Below are 17,684 nucleotides of genomic sequence, written 5' to 3' on the forward strand. Positions count from 1 at the left end.
TGCCTCTTATACCAAATCATGTTTCTTTTAGGCTTAAGTAGCTCTGGCTCTTGAAAGTGCCCGAAAATTCACTTTTGAAATAAAATCTAATAACATTTTCTACATTGCAAAGTCTAGCCTGTTGTTTCAACATAAAAATGTAAGTGGCTGTCTTAATTTTCAAATATCCCCATCAAACTATTGCTTTGTGGTTCAGTGTCGTATATATCCAAAAAAAAATTTTTTTTTAAATGCTACAATATTGTGGTTAAAGTGAATGTATTATTTTAAGGTAGATTTCTCAACAGTTACAGAAAGTAAAATACAAGATTGTCATTTATTTTTTCCGTCATGTATTGTGTGTTTAGAGCCTAATTACACCAAGTAAAATTCAGAATATATAAGTTACTAATAATGATAATAATAAACCCGGTGTTTAAAAAAAAGTACAAATGCCATAGTACCTAAAGTTGGGTATTTACTCCTCTCCTAACAAAAGTTCCAAATCTAAATTGTTTCTCCACTAACTTTATGCCAGCAACGGCTTCCAGGAGAACTAAATAACCTGCCCACCCTCTCTTGTCTGATCTTTATCCTTCTTGACTAATTCGCCTCTCTAAACTAGAGAACAAAAACAATCTATCGTTATAAAAGTCTTTGGGAACTTCTCTGCTTGACAAATAAAAGTGGATTGTGACCAGGGGGATTTTTGCCTATCAGGATGTGCGGAAAGCCTTCCAAAAAGCTGGTCTGTTCGGGGCAGAACATTGGCAACTTATTATTTGTTTTTCTTTGTTTTGGTTTTTTTACCCCACACAGCAGCAGCGCTGTCCTAATGGCCACAGGTGCAGAGTGAACTGTCTGATAGTTTGCTTATTAGGGGGAGATTCAAGTGGTGCCTCCAATTTGAAAAATAAGACAGAAAAAGGAAATTTAGGGAGGAGCAAAAAGTTAATGCATAATGTAGCCAAATCTGCCAAATTATCAGATATTTTCAGAGGCACAGGCAATAAGACAAATATTATTCCTTGAGTAACATAACATAATAGTGGGACTTTTGTGAGTCAAACCTTATAGTTGCTTGATAAAGTGGCAGCGTTTTCTGGGAGTGCAACTGCATGTATTTGTGATGTACACCTACGTGTTTGAAATCCTTGAAGGGGACAAACTGAACGATGTCCCGGAGAACGGGCTCGCCCTTGGGGGAGCGCAGGATCCCGTCGTCGCCGTCTAGGATCTGCATGTCCGTGAAGTCGGCGTTACCCACGCCAACGATGATGACCGACATGGGGAGGTGGGAGGCATGCACGATGGCCTCCCGCGTGTCCGCCATGTCTGTGATGACTCCGTCCGTCAGGATTAGCAGGATGAAGTATTCCTGGAGTGACGAGGTAAAAAGGGAGGAATGAAACTGATGTTTCAAAAGTGACTTCCTGTCAGGGACTGATTTAAATAAAAGCTATTCTAATCCACCGGAGAGACAGGGGGAAGCAGATGGCATTAATGCAGAGAAAAGTCATGCTCTAAAATTTATGACTGAAATTAAATTAATATCAATCAGCCCTCTTCAAACACACACGCACATCTCCTTTTTCAGTTTATTACATTCAACTCGTCTGTCACTTTTTGTCTTTTTCCTTACTTCCATTTCTCCTTGTCTATCAGTAGTAAAAGGTCACAGCAATAAAAATATATTCTATGTTTCATCTGTTCTATTCACTCTCTCACCATGGCCTCTTTGGTGTGCATCTCCTCGGAGGCAGAGGAGGCCACTTTCTGGATGATTGGGGCGATGTTGGTGGGCCCGTACAGCTGGATTTTAGGAAGGCAATTCTGGTAGGCCTCCACCACACCTTGGATCCCTGCAACAGAGACATATGTGGGTTCTCGCCGCTTTGTTTATTTGTTTTCCCCCCTTCCACCAGTGTGTAAGTTGCGCCCACGCCGGCCTCGCAGAGTTGAAGTTCACATACTTGCAAACGTGTCTGCTAGAATAAATCAGGCTCTCTGTGTGTGACTGCGCTGCACGGTGACTGAGCATTTTTCGAAAAGCATTCCCTTATGGTCCTCACAAACACATGATGCGACACACAAGCACACCATCGCAACAGGGACTGCTGCTATGTGCGGAGAGGAGCACAGAAGCCCATTTCACACATACAGATTAGTGTTGCTTCTCTCTGTGTCTTTGAGCCTGAAATACATCCTGCAGCATTGTGACAAACCTCCCAGCTGCATTGGTCGGCGTGCGTGGTAATGTGTGCATGCGTGGCCATATGTGTGTGTGGTGTATGTGTGAGGGAGACAGGCCTATAGTGCTTTCAGTCAGTCCGTCTTGGTGCATCTAAAAATGAGAAAAACTATGTGCGTTTGAGATGCGTTTAGTCACCAGCACATTCTGGATTTTCCTCATCGAAGTTCACAGCAAAGTCATGCGAAACCTGCAGGCATGAAAGAGAAGAGAGAGGAGAGAGAAGAGGATGGGGAGAGAGGGTCTTCAACAGCTGCGACAAACCGATCGCTCAGCACAATGTGTCTAGTCCAGTTTACAGGTCTGACGCACAATTTCTGCTTTCATGCTGATCAAAAGTAAGCGGCACCTCCAAAGGAGGTTTAAAATTTAATCTGAACCATCCAGAACTCCCCTTGCTTCACTGAGTAGACAAGCGTGCAACTCTGGTTTCTTACCTTGAAATCCGGTGGTATCAGAGCTCCGAAACCAAACGCAGGAAACATTTTATCACTGCAGAAAAGGAATGAGACACAAATTACTGAAAACCGAGAGAGAGAGAGAGAGAAAATAGTAAAAAAATATAATAATAATTATATACGCCTTTTTAATTAATTTACATTTGCACGCTACAAATACAAAATTCAGTGTGCTATTTGGTTTTTATATGGTAGACTGACACGAAACAGCACATCAAATAAATAAGGTTACATTGCCTTCAGAGGTAAAATAGATGTTTTTTTGTTTGTTTGTTTTTTAGATAACTTTAATAAACAAAGAGCATTAGGAAAACAAAGAGACAGTAGACAGGTCAGAAATAATACACTTGTGAAGAAGTTAAAAGTCATGCACTTTATAAATCTTGGCTCTATTTTGTTATTGCTATTGGGTGGCAATAACAAAACTGATCAAGTCCAACAAGCCATAGGGAAAAATCTAAAGTGAACATTTATTCCTACATTTAAAGCGCTATCTGTGCCAGAGAGCTAAAACCTATCATCACCCATAACCACAATCCCCAACAGTGGTGCGTCTTCTTAATAGTACTTTGAGGGAGCTTCTACCTCCCCACCAAAGCCCAACTAGACAAAACACAGGAAATTATGAGAGATTCTAGGAAGAGATAAAATGCATCGCAGTCCCACACAAAGCATGTTGGCTAATCTCGCTATTCTTAGCAGCCAGCAGGGGACGCCTACTAAACATTTAGGGGTGGCAACTCCCCACTGACAAGGCAAAGCAATAGAAAACTTTCTCATTACACAATTGCCAATGCCACCGTGGAGAAGAATGCATAAGGGCCATATCCAAAACCACCACTAATGTGTGGAAATGCTTTTTTTTTTTCTTACAGCAGGGATGGAAAAGCTGGTCAGAGTTAATTGGAATCTGGGTGAAGCTGGATACAAGGCAACACTGAAAGAAAATCTGTTGGAGGCTTGAGAGTGGGGCAGAGGTTTTACTTCCAGCATGACAATGAACCCTCAACACAGAACCACAGCTGCGAAGAAATAGTTTAGATCAAAGCATATTTTGTGTTAGAACAGATCTAACACAAAGCATAAATCCAAATTCAATTGAAAATCTGTGGTAGTCCTTTAAAATAGATATTTACAGATATTCTCCATCCATCATCAAGTCCAACAATGACTTGATGCAATCCGCCGGGTTTCCTTAAATAGAATTTTTTTTAATTACTTTGAATAATTAACTGAGAATACTGTAGTGTTTGATAACTAGAATCAATTGGAATGCAAGTGTGGTTGAATTGAAGTGATTTTTTTTGTAAAATGCCTTGAGATGACATTTGTTGTGAATTGGAGCTACATAAATAAACTGAATTAACTTAAATTGAACTTGACTGAGCTTGGGTTAATTTGCATACAAGAATGGACAGTTTTTAGTTGTTGAAGATTGTTGGGACATTCCTCAAAGTTTGGCTGCTGTTACTGCAATGGGAGGTTGCTCTATAAATTGATAGAATACAAATGCATACCAAAAAAACCCAAACTTTTTTTGATTTTCTTGATTGAAAAGTACATCTCTTTTATTAATGTACTTTTTAGTTTCACGTCATATTTAGGGGCTTCTTAGTATTGGCCAATCATAGACACTGTATAGCACAAAGTAAAAACTCTGTCAAGGATTTTAGATGTAAAGCCAAACACTACAACTGCAAGTTGCTTCACCTGTCATAGTCCTGACAGATCTCCCCTACAGCCACCAATGCTTTGAGGTACTCGTTGGGTTGGTAGGGGTGGATGTAATGGAGAGAGCAGCTATTTCTTGGATCCCCATTGGATGCTGTGAAGTCTATGGCCACCTGTGACAGAAAAATAAAAACAGTCACAAAGCACGAGTGAGCAGAAATTAGCGATGGAGCGCACAAGTGCAAATATCAATCACTGTGTCCTGGATGTCTTACCGTGAACTGAATCTGGCAGCCTCCCATGATGTAATCCAGGAAGGAGTACATTTTGATGATCTGTCAGGAGAAATCACTTTAATTAAGGCTGTGGTCATGAATTGTTCATGGGGTATGAAAAGACAGATGGATAGTGGTTACTGTCTCGGTGGGAGAAGTGCTTCCCTAACAGGCTCAAACTGGCTTTCCACATAAATTGTGATAACGAAATATGCAGAGTACAATGAACACATGGTTGCATATTAACAAAAAGGTACAGCCAATGACATTAAACGTATTACTATGAGTTGCTGGGTAAACAACAAAATTGTGTTTTATCAAAACTGACAAAGAAACAGACTGAGTACGTGCTGACTGGAACAAGATGGAGCGTTTTGGAAGAGGGGAATCGGTTCATTTGATGGTGCCAGCCACGATTACTGGCACTCCTGGCAAAGATGTGTAAACAGCATTGAGAGAGAGCATTGTTTTACCAGCTAGCAGCCAGATCATATTGACACCACTAAACAGGTGCAATGTTAATTTCCAAATATTATCATACGCTTGCATCAGCCAAAGCAACAGTTAGGTCATTCTGGTAGCCACCAGCACAAAAATACATTTGGATTGGAGCGCTCTAGTAGGCCGCTCCGGGGGAACATTTGGATATCTCCACTCTGCTGACATGTCCTCAGGCCCCACATTGCAGTCCAGATAGGACCCCAGGCAGGATGGTGCATTCATGAGCCCAGAAAACGGGGAGAAGAGTCGTGGGATTGAAAGGTCAAAGAAATATGTTTTCTAGTTACATCTACTGGGAAGTATGAAGATGCAATAAATGGAAAACAACCAGTAAGTCAATGTCATTGTCCATGAATTGAAAGTAATATTAACATGTAGTCTCTAGCATGCTGGGTTTATGACAGTGGAGCAAAATGCACAGTTTTTATTTTCATCCAGCCACTTGACAGTATATTTTATAACACTGACATCAAGTTAAGTTGCTAATTTTTTAAAATATTTTGTTCAAACTATATAATGACAAATAACAGGTTTACCACACAATTTTACAAAATGGTTGGATTAATGGAAGAAAAGAATAAATAAGAGAGAAATAGAGAAATCCAACTTAGATCCCTTTGGGTGTCATGTAGATTATCTCAGTGTCCCAGAGCGTGCTTGGCTCTGGTCATCCTCTCTTTATGAGCCAAAAATGCAAGAAAATCTGCTTGTTTGCCTAATCTGGACAGCCCGCTACTGACACTGATGCATTCATATGCATCTAAAGCTCTTTTTAGTACATGTTGCAGAAAGAACATGGTCTTCTCAAAGCAGCAGACAATTAGCCAGTAAAAAGTGCCAGAAGACAGGGATGCCTCAAGTAAATGTCTGTATAAAAGTATTCACACCTGTTGAACATTTCCACAGTTTGTCACATTACAAGCACGTTTCAGCGTGTTTTATTGGGATTTTATGTGTAAAATAGTTTCCAACAGTGAAGTAGAAGGAAAAGTATTCATGGTTTTTAAAATAAAAAAAAACAAACAAAACTTTAAAAAGTGTAGTGTTTGGATTCAACCTGCCTCAGTCCGCTTTGTTGAATCACCTTTTATTTCAACTCTTTTGGTGTGCCTCAACCAGTTATGGCATCTAGAGAATTTTTGCCCATTCTTCTCCACAAATTAGCTCCAGCTCAGTCAGAGTGGACAGCTTGTCTGGGAAAGCGTCCCTATTGTACAATGCTCCATGTTTCACAATAGGGTGGATGTGCACAGGGTGTCGCTTAGTGTGACTTTTCCATCACAAAAAGAATAATTTGTATGTGGGCCAAAAAGTCCAGTTTAGGTCTCTAAGGCACTTTCTTCCACATGTTTACTGTGCCCTATGAATCTCTTGTAGAAAGCTGTGAAATTTGTTTCTATGGTTTTCATATAACAATGGCTTTCTTCTTGCAACGTATCCATAATATCACATTTGTGGATACTGTGGGTAGTTTAAACTGATTCTCCTCTGCAAGCTAGTGATCTGTACAGCTTGTCCAGAGTTACCACATGCCTCTTGGCTGCTTCTCTAATCGATGCTCTCCTTGCCCAGCCTGAGTTCAGTAGATGTCCAACTGTGCCACACTCTCTATTTGTGCATGAGGGAAGAAACAATGCTTTGTGAGATGTTCAATTCCCATGAGATTATTTTATAACTTAACCCTGCTTTTAACTTCTAAATGAATTATTTCCCTTATTTGTCTGCTGTGTTCCTGATCTTTGTGATTCTTTCAAACAGATTAAATTATACACAGGTGGGCTCTACTTACTAATTATACATAAGGCAATGGATTTTAACTATGGGTACCAGAGAAAAAGGGGTTACAGCCAAATGAAAGGCCATGATTTTCAGATTATTTTTTTCAATTAAAAAAAATCAAAACCACAAATCAGTTTGCTTTCACTTCATAGTTTTACACTGCTTTGTGTAGGTCTGTTACATAACACCCCCCAAAATATCTTATTATATTAGGTTTATGTGAGAAATTGTGAAAAAGCATACTTTTGTTAAACAGGGATGCAATCTTGACATTATGTTAAGCTCTGAATTACAGGACATTTTAAAGACATAACAACTAATCACCAAAACAGTTCTTGCCCTCGTCGTTTGTTTCAATCATGACCACAAGAAGCACACAAGCATTAGAAGATGCCGATCAGGATTATGCTGTGCAAATTACCTTGCAGTGGTTGAGCATGACAGTTCCAGAGTTTCTGTAATTCTTCTTCTTCATCTGATATTTGGGGTTGATGCATTCCCACTGAATCTGAGAAAAGACAAGAAGGTGGCGGTGCTGGGTGCTTTGCACTTGAGGGTGTTTTAAGGCACTTTCTGGATATTGTTACACAAGAAATTATTTAAATGTGGTGCGGAGGGAGCACAGAGGAAGCCGCATGCCTAATTACATGCAGAGCACATACAAGCCAAAGCTTTGATTTTGAACGTGCATTTTCTTACCTGCTTGCCCTCCTGCTCTGCCCTCATCATCTCCTTATACGTGGTTTGAAACTCTCCAATAAAGTCATGTTTGCCATTGGAGTCCCAGTCCCAAACCGTGCACTAGCGCAGAAACAAAAGCACACACAGGAACACGTGGTGAGAAGAACTGCTACCAGAGCATCCACACATGCACCCACAGGTCTGCAAAGAAATGCCATGCTGAATGATTGATGGAGTTGGTGGGGGGGCCATGGAGCAGTGAAATATTAATCTGACGATGCTGAGAGGCTTTAGAGACGGCTATATGAGTGTCAGGGTTTAGACGTAATAGTTTTTTTCTCTCTCAGAGGAGCTATTTTGCGATATAAATGACTACAATCAAAACCGGGTCAGAGGACAAAGCTCCAACACCTCACAAAGAAGCAATCTGATCATTTCAAAACATGACAAAAGACTTTTATGTATACAGACGCACACAGGCCACTTTATTAGGCACATATTTTTTTACAGTTGCATCAAATGTGACAGTAACATGGTGGGAAAATAGTTTTCTCGCAAACCCGAAGTCATGGGTTCCATTACAGCTTTCAGCTGCCACCAGGCACATAGACAAAGCTCCCTACTGATCCGCATATTGGTGTGTTAATGTGAGTGTGTTGGTGAGCTTGACTGAGTAAATGGGGCTCTAGTTTGAAGTGCTTTGAGTGGCTTGTTTGATTAGAAATATGCTGCTACATATAATATCGGTTTATTTGGCATTTTCATGTTGAATAGCTCGTTAACAGAAATAGTGAATTAGACACTCAGTGAAGTTAGCTGTCTAACTAAAAGGAAGATAACTAAAGTTCTAACTTAGTATCAGAATGGTAAACAAAGGGGAAATAAGTGACAGGAGACTGTCAAAAAAAGAAAAAAAGAAAAAAGCCACAGCAGCATGGGGAAAAATACCTTGATTGATGATAGCTGTCAGATTAAAAAAGGCAGACAGGTTTAAGATAATAGAAAGGTGACTGTTAATATTTATAAATATCAACTTTCTAAGCAGAAAATGTCCAACCTGGAAGCAGAAGGGCTACAGCAACAGAAGATAATGTCAGGTCTCACTCCTTTCGACTAACAAGAAACTGAGACCTCAATTTCCACAGAATTTCGGACAATGCTACATTGTGTAAATGCTGCTTCATCTAAAGAGCCTCAATTTAAGGTACAACATTAACATCACAAGATCAAAAGTTGGTGCAAACCTAATGATTGCATGGATCCATCCTGGCATTTACCAGCAGTTTAAGCTTCCTTTGGTGAAGTTGTGGTGTAAGGAACATTTTATTGGCACACCTTTAGTTCCTCAACTTTTCATTGCTCAAACACTACAGCCTATTGTTGCTGACCACGTCAATCCCTTTATGACCAGTTTCTCTTAATGGCTACTTCCAGTCTCATGTGTCATGTTGTAAAGCTCTAATCTTCTCATGAAGATGATTTCATTGTACTCCAGTTGCTTCCAAACTCAAGAGAACTCAATCCCAATAGAGCACCTTTGAGACTTGCCTCATTTGGTTGTTATGCCACAAAGAATTAAATGGACATAGTTTATATAACACCTTTCCAGTTATTCTGACCACAGCTCTTTATACTACGGATACATTCACCCATTCACCCCCACAGATCAGGAGGCGACTTCAGGTTAAGTGCCTTGTCAGGAGGAAGCTGGAATCAAACCTATGACCTTGCGATTGCAAAGTGACTACCACTGAACTACAGTCACCCCACATTAAAATATTTCTGAAGGCAAAATGTGGTACAAGCTGGCTCCAGCAAGGTGTACCAGAAAAAAACAATAAAAATTGTAAGGAGATATGGGTTTTTCCACTGAGGTACGGTGTTCAATGACATCCTAGAGAGTAGATTTTTGATTTAACACTTATATCCAGAGGATTCTTGGGTCTGTTCTGCTGGAGAGCTAATTTACTGTAAATCCTGTGACCCTCTTGCCTTTTAGGTCAAACCAACCACCAGCAATTTGAACCAGTACAGCTGTGGTGATTAAAAACAAGGACCAGCAATAATCCTCTTATTTCCTGTCTCCCACTTAAGCTGTTGAGAGCCTGCACCTGAAGTGTGCATGCTCTTTTTTTTGTCTTTACGTGTGTCTCATAATTTGTGTTTTTTGTTGTTGTTGTTGTTGTTAGTAATTTCCTTGTAGAAGGGAAGGGAGTTCTTGCTTTTGGAGCCATGCTTCACTTCAAGAGGCAGAGAGGCTGTGCGAAGGACTAATGAAAAAATGAAGAAGCTCTGTTCCATTCACTGAATACTAACTGGTGGTGAGAGAGAGAAACCAATGAGAGTGGGGAGAGAGGGAAGGGTAGGGAGGTGAAGAAACGAGTAAGAAGAAGTACAAAGAAAGAGGCAGCCAGACTCCACAGAGGAGAGTTATGCATTTATGCATTGGTCACTTAAAGACCCTGGTGAAAGTAAAGTTCTGGACTGAATAGAAATCTTTGCCCTGCCGTTTCTAACTATTGCTGTGATGCTTCAAACAGGTAGTCCTGGAAGCAATGGTCAATGGCATCCATGTACGTTTCAGAGTGTGCAAGCCCTTTCTCCTGCTGTCAGGAGCCACGCAGAGTTAAGAAGCCTTTGAATAATTAATGAACAAGTTCATGTTTATTCATGAGGAGAATAAATGTTCACAGCTGATGTGCAGCATTGCGCAGGCGAGAGAAGGTGAGAGTTTAAGATGACCACTGAGCCCATTAAATAAAATGGACAGCTGCACCCAAACCGAGCCAAGTGCCAAACTGACAGACCTACTTACGCATTTTGCAAAGGTACATTTAAGTATATATTTATCTGCGGATTAAAAGTGTTTAAATAGTTGTGTGCACCTATGGCACTGGTAGCATCATAGTTTCTTTGTAGCATGTGTCCCTCCCACATGGTACAACTGAGCTGTGAAAAGGCCTGAATCTAAAAATCGCATCATGCTTTAGTTTCCTTCAAGCACGAGTCATTGTGTGGTTCAATCTAATTCTACTTTGAAAAAGTCTCAGTAAATAAGAAGAAAGATGGACTGGAGCTGAGTAAGCCTTGAAAAACTTCACAACAAAAAGCAGATCTAATACAGTCTAGGGTTTGTTGTTTTGGTGGGGTGTATATACACAGAGAAAATAGATCTGGTATGAAAGATAAAATTAAAACTGATGGCCAGTTTCCAACCAATAGAATGATTTCTAATGGGTGGATTTATTATTAGTGTCATAAACGTTTTTAGCAAACGTTTAACTTAGGATGCTTAGATTCAAAAGAGTTCAAGGCCTTTGTCAGCAATTTCTCAAATAGAAAGGGACCACAAAAAGAAAAAAAAAAGATTGTGGGTTTTGCACTACAATTCAGTTTTTTACTCTGCAGAACCTGCTGTGAGCAAGGAGTGAGACCAGCTGTGGGTTTGATGGGAGCAAATGATGCAGCTGCAGATTAATGGAAGAAGTACACTTCTAACTTTATTGGACTATTGTACTGGCAAATATAGATGCAACTAACACAGGCAAATATTGGCAAAGATTTTTGTCTTTTGTGGTGATGAGTTTAAACTGGAGCTAACATCATAGTGCATTGATGTTTCCTGCAAAAAATCAATTGTCACTCCTATCTTTGAGTGAAAATATTGATGTTTTGTCTTCTAATAATTAAAATTGGGAAACAAATGAAAGAGCACAGCTTTATTTTTGAGTTCTGCCTTGGCAAAATATAGCCCATGTAAAGTAAGGCAGAAGGACAGAAGTAAAAAGATGTAAATAAGCTGGGAAAGCTTAGTTTCAAAAGACTTTGTTCTGACATAAGCAATTTAATAAGGAGAGCATCTTGACTGCTACTGATTTTATTTAATAAAAATATAGGGGAACTGTGAATTTAATTGAGAATTTAGTTAAGAACATTTAAAATCAACAATGGCAATGAATTAATTCAGTGTTAAGCTTTGTGAACCAAACTTGCCTAACACTGTGTACTTTGACCTCCAGTAATTTTGTTGATTGGAACTTGTTGATTATTCTACATACTCAGAAAACAACAGCCTTTAGTCTTTCTCACATTTATCTGCAATCAACTTGCATAGTTTCCTGATTTCAGGGAGAATAAATAACTTGCTGATTGTTGGCAGAGGCTATTAGGAGTAAGTGTGTTTATTTAGCTTTGACTTTTGTATTACATCAAGTCATAGCCAAAAATATCTAATTAAGGTCTGCACCCTTTCTATGGGAGCACAAACTTGTGCGTCCTACTTAATGTAGATGGTTTCTTATGAACAAAGAAAAAACATTTATGTAGACAATCATGTTAACAAGAAACTTCAGTAGGCGTTGATGGTCTATGTGGCCTTTAAGAAAGCTGTGTGTCAACTTACATTACAAAACGAGCTCTGCCCAAGGTTTTCCACAGAGTGGCGGATTGTATTTAAGACTAACTGGCTCCTATTATTTTCTCTTTTCTCACACAGTGGGACTTTCAAACTCACCTTTAGCTCCCTGTCATGGTCTCCACTGCAGAGAGTGTTCAATGAAACTTTAAATGATTTCCAGATTGGGCTCAAGTTGTTCATCACTGTCTGTAGAAGCAAACAAAACAACTTTCAGAAGAGATCTGTAACAGTTGACCACAAAATGTGAAAAATTAGACTTTTTTATTTATTTATTTATTTACATTTTGTCATGCTTTGATCTGTCCCCTATAGTAGCTCTGGTTTAAGGGCCATTGTCCCGATGAAAGGTGAATCTAGTTTGCATTTTCTAAAAGCTTTTCTTCATGGATTGTCCTGTACTTAGCTTCATCCATCTGCATAATTACTCCAACCAACGTGCTTGCACATATGCTGCAGGGATGGTTACAGACGCACATGTTTGCTATGTTAACTGCATGGCTTTCTTTTAACAAAGGTTTCCTTTGTACAGTCCCATTAAGGCCAAATTGCAACAGCTTCTCCCATCCAAGCTGTGGATCTCAGCAGGTTCTACAGAGTTATCAAAGTTCTCTTGGCTGCATCTCTCATTAAGGCTACCCTTGGACAGCTTATCTGTTTAGGTGCACGGCCATGTTTTGGTAGATTTCTCTAATAAACCATTGATTGCTTCACAGAACAGCTGGATTTATACTGAGATCATATTACAAAGATTTTACTGACTGAGTGTTTTCATGGAATTAAAAAAAATATAAGGTGTGGTAGTTAAGAGGACATTGAAGTTTGTGGTTGTAACATGACAAAATGTAAAAAGTTCAGGATGCTTCGATAGACACCATGTGTGCCAAATGTGTGTGAATATACTACAATTACCTCAGTTCGGTGTACAAGCGACTCAGTCCCATCGTCATTTACTCTAAAAATCTCCAGAAAAGGATCTGACTTACTGAAGAAATCCTTGACAGAGAAAACGAAAGAAAACACACACTTTGATCATAAACATATATCATTCATACAACTACCAGAGCCATCATTTCACCTTCTGTCTCTGGCTTTCTTTTTGTTTCAACCAGCCATCTCTCTCCTGTCCTCTCCGATTTATGCACCCCTCCCTTGTTTATACTCCATCATTCCTCTTGGGCACAACTCGTTTGGATTAGTCATCCGTGGCTGTGGGTGAGGGCGCGTGTGTTAAGGGAAGCCAAAAGTTAATCTAGTACTCTGTGTGTGTGTGTGTGTGTGTGTGTGTGTGTGTGTGTGTGTGTGTGTGTGTGTGTGTGTGTGTGTGTGTGTGTGTGTGTGTGTGTGTGTGTGTGTGTGTGTGTCTGATTGGGTTGTCTAGATAAAAGAGGGTTATTGTACCAGGGAGGTGCCCACCTATCTCCACAGGTCTTCTTTCATGAGCCCAGACTGTACCCTTGTATTCTGCATGAGTTATTTCATCATCAAATCTCACTGGCCTCCACCTACACACCCCCACATATAAAGCTCAGATTCCTAAACTTCAAAAACAAGCAACTGGACAAACCTTGTCGTCCAGCTTCCGAGCGCTGAAAGAGAGTTCAACATAATCGTCGTTTCCTGACAACTCCTCTGCTGTCACCTACACAGATGAAGAGAGGGGTGAGGGGGATTAGGGTAGCAGAAGGGGAGATGGACACAGAGGCGTAAGAAGGAGGTGAGAGGAAATGAGATGGAAATGAGGAACGGTGCAGAGCAAGGGCAAAACATCATCAAATTAATTATCTCCAAAGCTTGTGAGTGCGCGGTGTTGCGCGTGCGTTCTGTGTGCATTGAACTGAGGTGGGGCTGGCTTTCGGAAGGGATGTCGTACCATTATTGAAGACTTTCCAGCAGTGTTTCCCTGTTTGAGCAGAGCTTTGGTCAGTTTCCTTTGTGAGACAATCTGTAACGAGCACACAAACAGATAAAATGCCTGAAGATCAAAAGACAAAAACCCTGCCATCTTTCCATTTTTGTTTTTTGGTCTGTTTCATGTAAAAAAACACATTCATTCATATTTAATGCAACAATTATATAACTGCAAAAACAAAAAGTGACTCAATTTTTTATCAGTTGTTTTACTTGCGATGTGTTTTCTGGCAGCTAGCTTGAAGTAGAGGAACTAATTTAACATAGACATGTTACATTTGCTTTGTCTTCTTAAAGTATTCAAACTCGTTTAACCTTTAGACATTTTGTTAACTAACGTTAATATATTTTATTGTGTGACAGACAAGTGCGGCGGCTTATCATAATGGTAACACTGAAAGAAAACAATGCAAGGTTTTCTAATTTTAAAGAATAAAGGGGGACTGAATTCTTGCTTTTGCTTTCCTATGACCTAAAACTGTTTATTTAAAATTTAAAAAATGCAAAATATTTGTGCTAGTAACAAGACAAAAAAGTTTATGTGATATGAACATAGGGCATGTAAAGTTGGTGGCATACCACTGATTGGTTTTCTACACCAACTCCTTCCACCTCTTACAAATTTTTGGCAGCAACAACACACTCTGCTCACTGATAATGGCTTTTAGAGCTAAGTTCACGCAGCAATTTCATCGACAGAGAGCTGCGTCTCTCCTTAGCAGACTACTAACTGCTGCCCTGATAATTGCAGCTTTCATACAGTCAGCACGATAAATTACAGTATTAAACCCTTACATAATCTTGGCAGAAAACTTTCTGGTGTCTCTCATTTTATGAATAGATCAACTATTTCCTCCTCACTGGCATTCCTCTGCACACATTTATTGATTTGTACTAAACAGAAACAATGCTGTCGTATTCTTAACAAAACCCTGGATAAACAGTGGGAAATTGCACATAAAAAAATTGGCTCGGTGTCATTCTACTAAGCTACACCTCTCTGGCATTAAAAATCCTTCTCCTCCTCTTCTGAGGCCGTTATCTTATGTCTACCAACAATTGTAAATCCACCAGCTTTGTGCTGCTGATAACATCTCTGACCTGAAAAAGTAATAGCAAACATATTTCACTATTCTGCAGTGCCAGCCGGATCTTTGAGATGCTGCTCCTGCTATTTCCTTACATTCAATATGTCACCAGGGGGCTACTCTCTCAGGGGGAAAAAAATCAACCAACTCATCATCTTAATGAGCATCGAAGAAATAAACGTTTTCTCTTTAAATGGCCCCGGATGCTGAGTGATTGGAGTAAATGAAGAGAATCTTTAAATATTGATTGCAGCTATCAGCGGGTGAGGCTACATGTATTAGCATATGCACATATAAATGTGCTGAAAACAGTCTGGAAGAGCTTTTTAAAGCCTTATGTAAATAGAAACACCAAAGACACCGAAAGAGTGAATGCAGATGCTGCTAGTAGCTGAATAAAAGGGTTCAACAGTTAAAGCCAACTAAATAAAGCACATATTATCCATCTACAAAGGGCTAAACGGCAGAGACCTTTACAATGGTTCTTCAACAGACTGTGAAACCTTATCTTAAGCACCTTGCTTTCAAGCAGCTCTGGCGTGGAGATCGTCTAAACTAGCACCCAAAGGTGGCTCTTCTACCCAAATTTAGCAGGTATCAAGCACATTTAAAAAGCAGAGAAAAATCTACTCATCGGGTGAGCTCACTTTAAAGTATGCTCAGATGTGAGTCATAAACATCTCTTACACGCCCCAATTCTCCTATAGAGGCGACCCACCTAACACCATGTTCTACATTCAAGCTGCATGAAGTGGTGGAGATCGACAGTAAATAGCGCGACCATACTTATAAATCTTGCATGTAATGGAGTAACTGTGGTCAGAGTTTTAAAGAACATGTCGTGTTCATGAGAATGAATTTAACCCAGACAGGAAAGTGAATCAGAGCAAATAGGGATTGACATCTTAAGAAAGAAAATATACAATTAAATGAAATTGTACCATGCCCAAAAATATTCAAAACATTTTTTTAACATTTTGCAGTTATAAAATTGTTCTAAAGTCAAATAGGAATTGTTCTGCTGACAAGTTTGAACCTGTTTTCAGACATTTTATAAATAAAGTAATACAAACATTTAACAGCTGCATAATTTATTACACTTATGAATTAATATTTTAATAAAAGCACCTTTCACAGCTTCAAGTCTTGTTGGGCATGTCTCTCTAGGCTTGGGAGATTTTATTCAGGGAATTGTTTTGACATAGATCAGTTTTCTGTACATCATTGTAGGCTTATTAATATTAGATGGATAGCATAGGTAGAAAGTCACAGTTAGATCTTTTCAGAGAGGTATTCTAGCAATGCCATGCAGTCTGTCTGAGGTGCAGACAGAGCACTTCGTGAAGGTTTTCCAGAAGACTTTCTTTATAATTTGCTGCTACCAACTCGACTTCTAAGGACATCCCCAGATCATGTTTGACAGTGGGGATGGTGTCAGCAAGGAACAAGGAGTTCCCAAGGAATGAGGAGTTCCCATTTTTTTCTGACAAATTGCTTGGCGTACAGGAAATAAAAATCCTGGTATGTGACTGATAAGATGAGTGGGGTCTGTCTTATTGATGGATTGCATTAGGAATATTGGATCTTGTGGATGGTTCTTCTAACTTCACAAGAGAGCAGTGCAGCTTTCCCATCAGTAAGACATAGATTTTTGGTTCGCTCCTTGACCATGTTCTTCTTCCCACAATTACTCAGTTAGGTTGAGCTGTTATGTCTGAGGAAGGACTACGTAGTTCTAAATTTCTTCAATGTCCAAAATAAGAGAAACCTCCAGACATTTTGGGACATTTAATGGAGTCTGTTTTTTTTTTCCTTGGTTTATGCTCTGACATGCACCGTCAGCTACCCAACCTTAAATAGACAAGCGTGTTCCATACAAAAATGTCTGAAAACATGTCTGCACTTTGTCATCACAGATTGTTTTGTGAACTGTACTTAATGTGGTTTCAAGTCTTTAACCAAATGCGGTCAAAATTAAGGATTGTCAATACCATTTGGTTTCATGTCAAGTGATATTTAAGCATTTTATGATTATTTATTGACACAATTCATAAAAATCTGTATTAACAAAGACAGGTAAGTCGACATGCAAATGTTAAGCACACAGATGCGGTGGGTTTATAACGGGTGCAAAATGGCATTAAGTTGGGACAGAAATGTACAGAGTGAGAAGAGAATAGGGGTAAAATTGATCCACAGTCCTTTAAGCATTGCTCCACATAAACATCAGTGTTGTTAGTTTCCACAACTTATGTCTTCAGTATGGCACTTTACAATATGGACTCGAGCAGAATAAGTTTTTAGTATTTATTTATTTATTTTATTTTATTTTATTTATTCGTTGTTTTCTTCTATTTATACATAATGACTCTACTTAATCAAAGTTTACTGCATAAGCAAGCTTCCTATTTACTGCCCAATCAGAAGGCAGCCTGACCTGTCCCAGTGTGCACTCCATGGCTCCCAGGAAGTCCGCGTCACGGAGGCCGTTGTTTCCAGAGCTGATGTCGTGCAGCTCGAATCGAAGCCTCTGGACCTCCTCGAAGTAGTAATCTACCAGGAAGATCTTAGAGAAGACGGGGCTGCTGCTGCTACGGATCACTTCGGTGCGGTCCACCTGCACACACACACACACACACACACGCACGCACACCCACACGCACACATGCACACACA

The 17,684-nt window shown here is 39.6% G+C and overlaps 1 protein-coding gene across 1 annotated transcript in view; it reads right to left on the reverse strand.

Annotated features, from left to right (window-relative positions):
- Positions 1-17,684, reverse strand: part of LOC102234676 (copine-4) — a 35,408-nt gene that overhangs the window by 6,462 nt on the left and 11,262 nt on the right. The window contains exons 3-15 of the mRNA XM_005797305.2: positions 17,446-17,625; positions 13,883-13,954; positions 13,577-13,651; positions 12,922-13,005; positions 12,109-12,198; positions 7,614-7,715; positions 7,336-7,422; positions 4,635-4,694; positions 4,399-4,532; positions 2,668-2,722; positions 2,369-2,420; positions 1,708-1,841; positions 1,121-1,357 (exon numbers count right to left, since the gene is read on the reverse strand). Of these exons, the coding sequence (XP_005797362.1) occupies positions 1,121-1,357; positions 1,708-1,841; positions 2,369-2,420; positions 2,668-2,722; positions 4,399-4,532; positions 4,635-4,694; positions 7,336-7,422; positions 7,614-7,715; positions 12,109-12,198; positions 12,922-13,005; positions 13,577-13,651; positions 13,883-13,954; positions 17,446-17,625 (1,362 nt within the window). The remainder of the gene's footprint in view (positions 1-1,120; positions 1,358-1,707; positions 1,842-2,368; positions 2,421-2,667; positions 2,723-4,398; positions 4,533-4,634; positions 4,695-7,335; positions 7,423-7,613; positions 7,716-12,108; positions 12,199-12,921; positions 13,006-13,576; positions 13,652-13,882; positions 13,955-17,445; positions 17,626-17,684) is intronic.

This window comes from Xiphophorus maculatus, chromosome 13 (assembly GCF_002775205.1).
Source record: "Xiphophorus maculatus strain JP 163 A chromosome 13, X_maculatus-5.0-male, whole genome shotgun sequence".
NCBI lineage: Eukaryota > Metazoa > Chordata > Actinopteri > Cyprinodontiformes > Poeciliidae > Xiphophorus > Xiphophorus maculatus.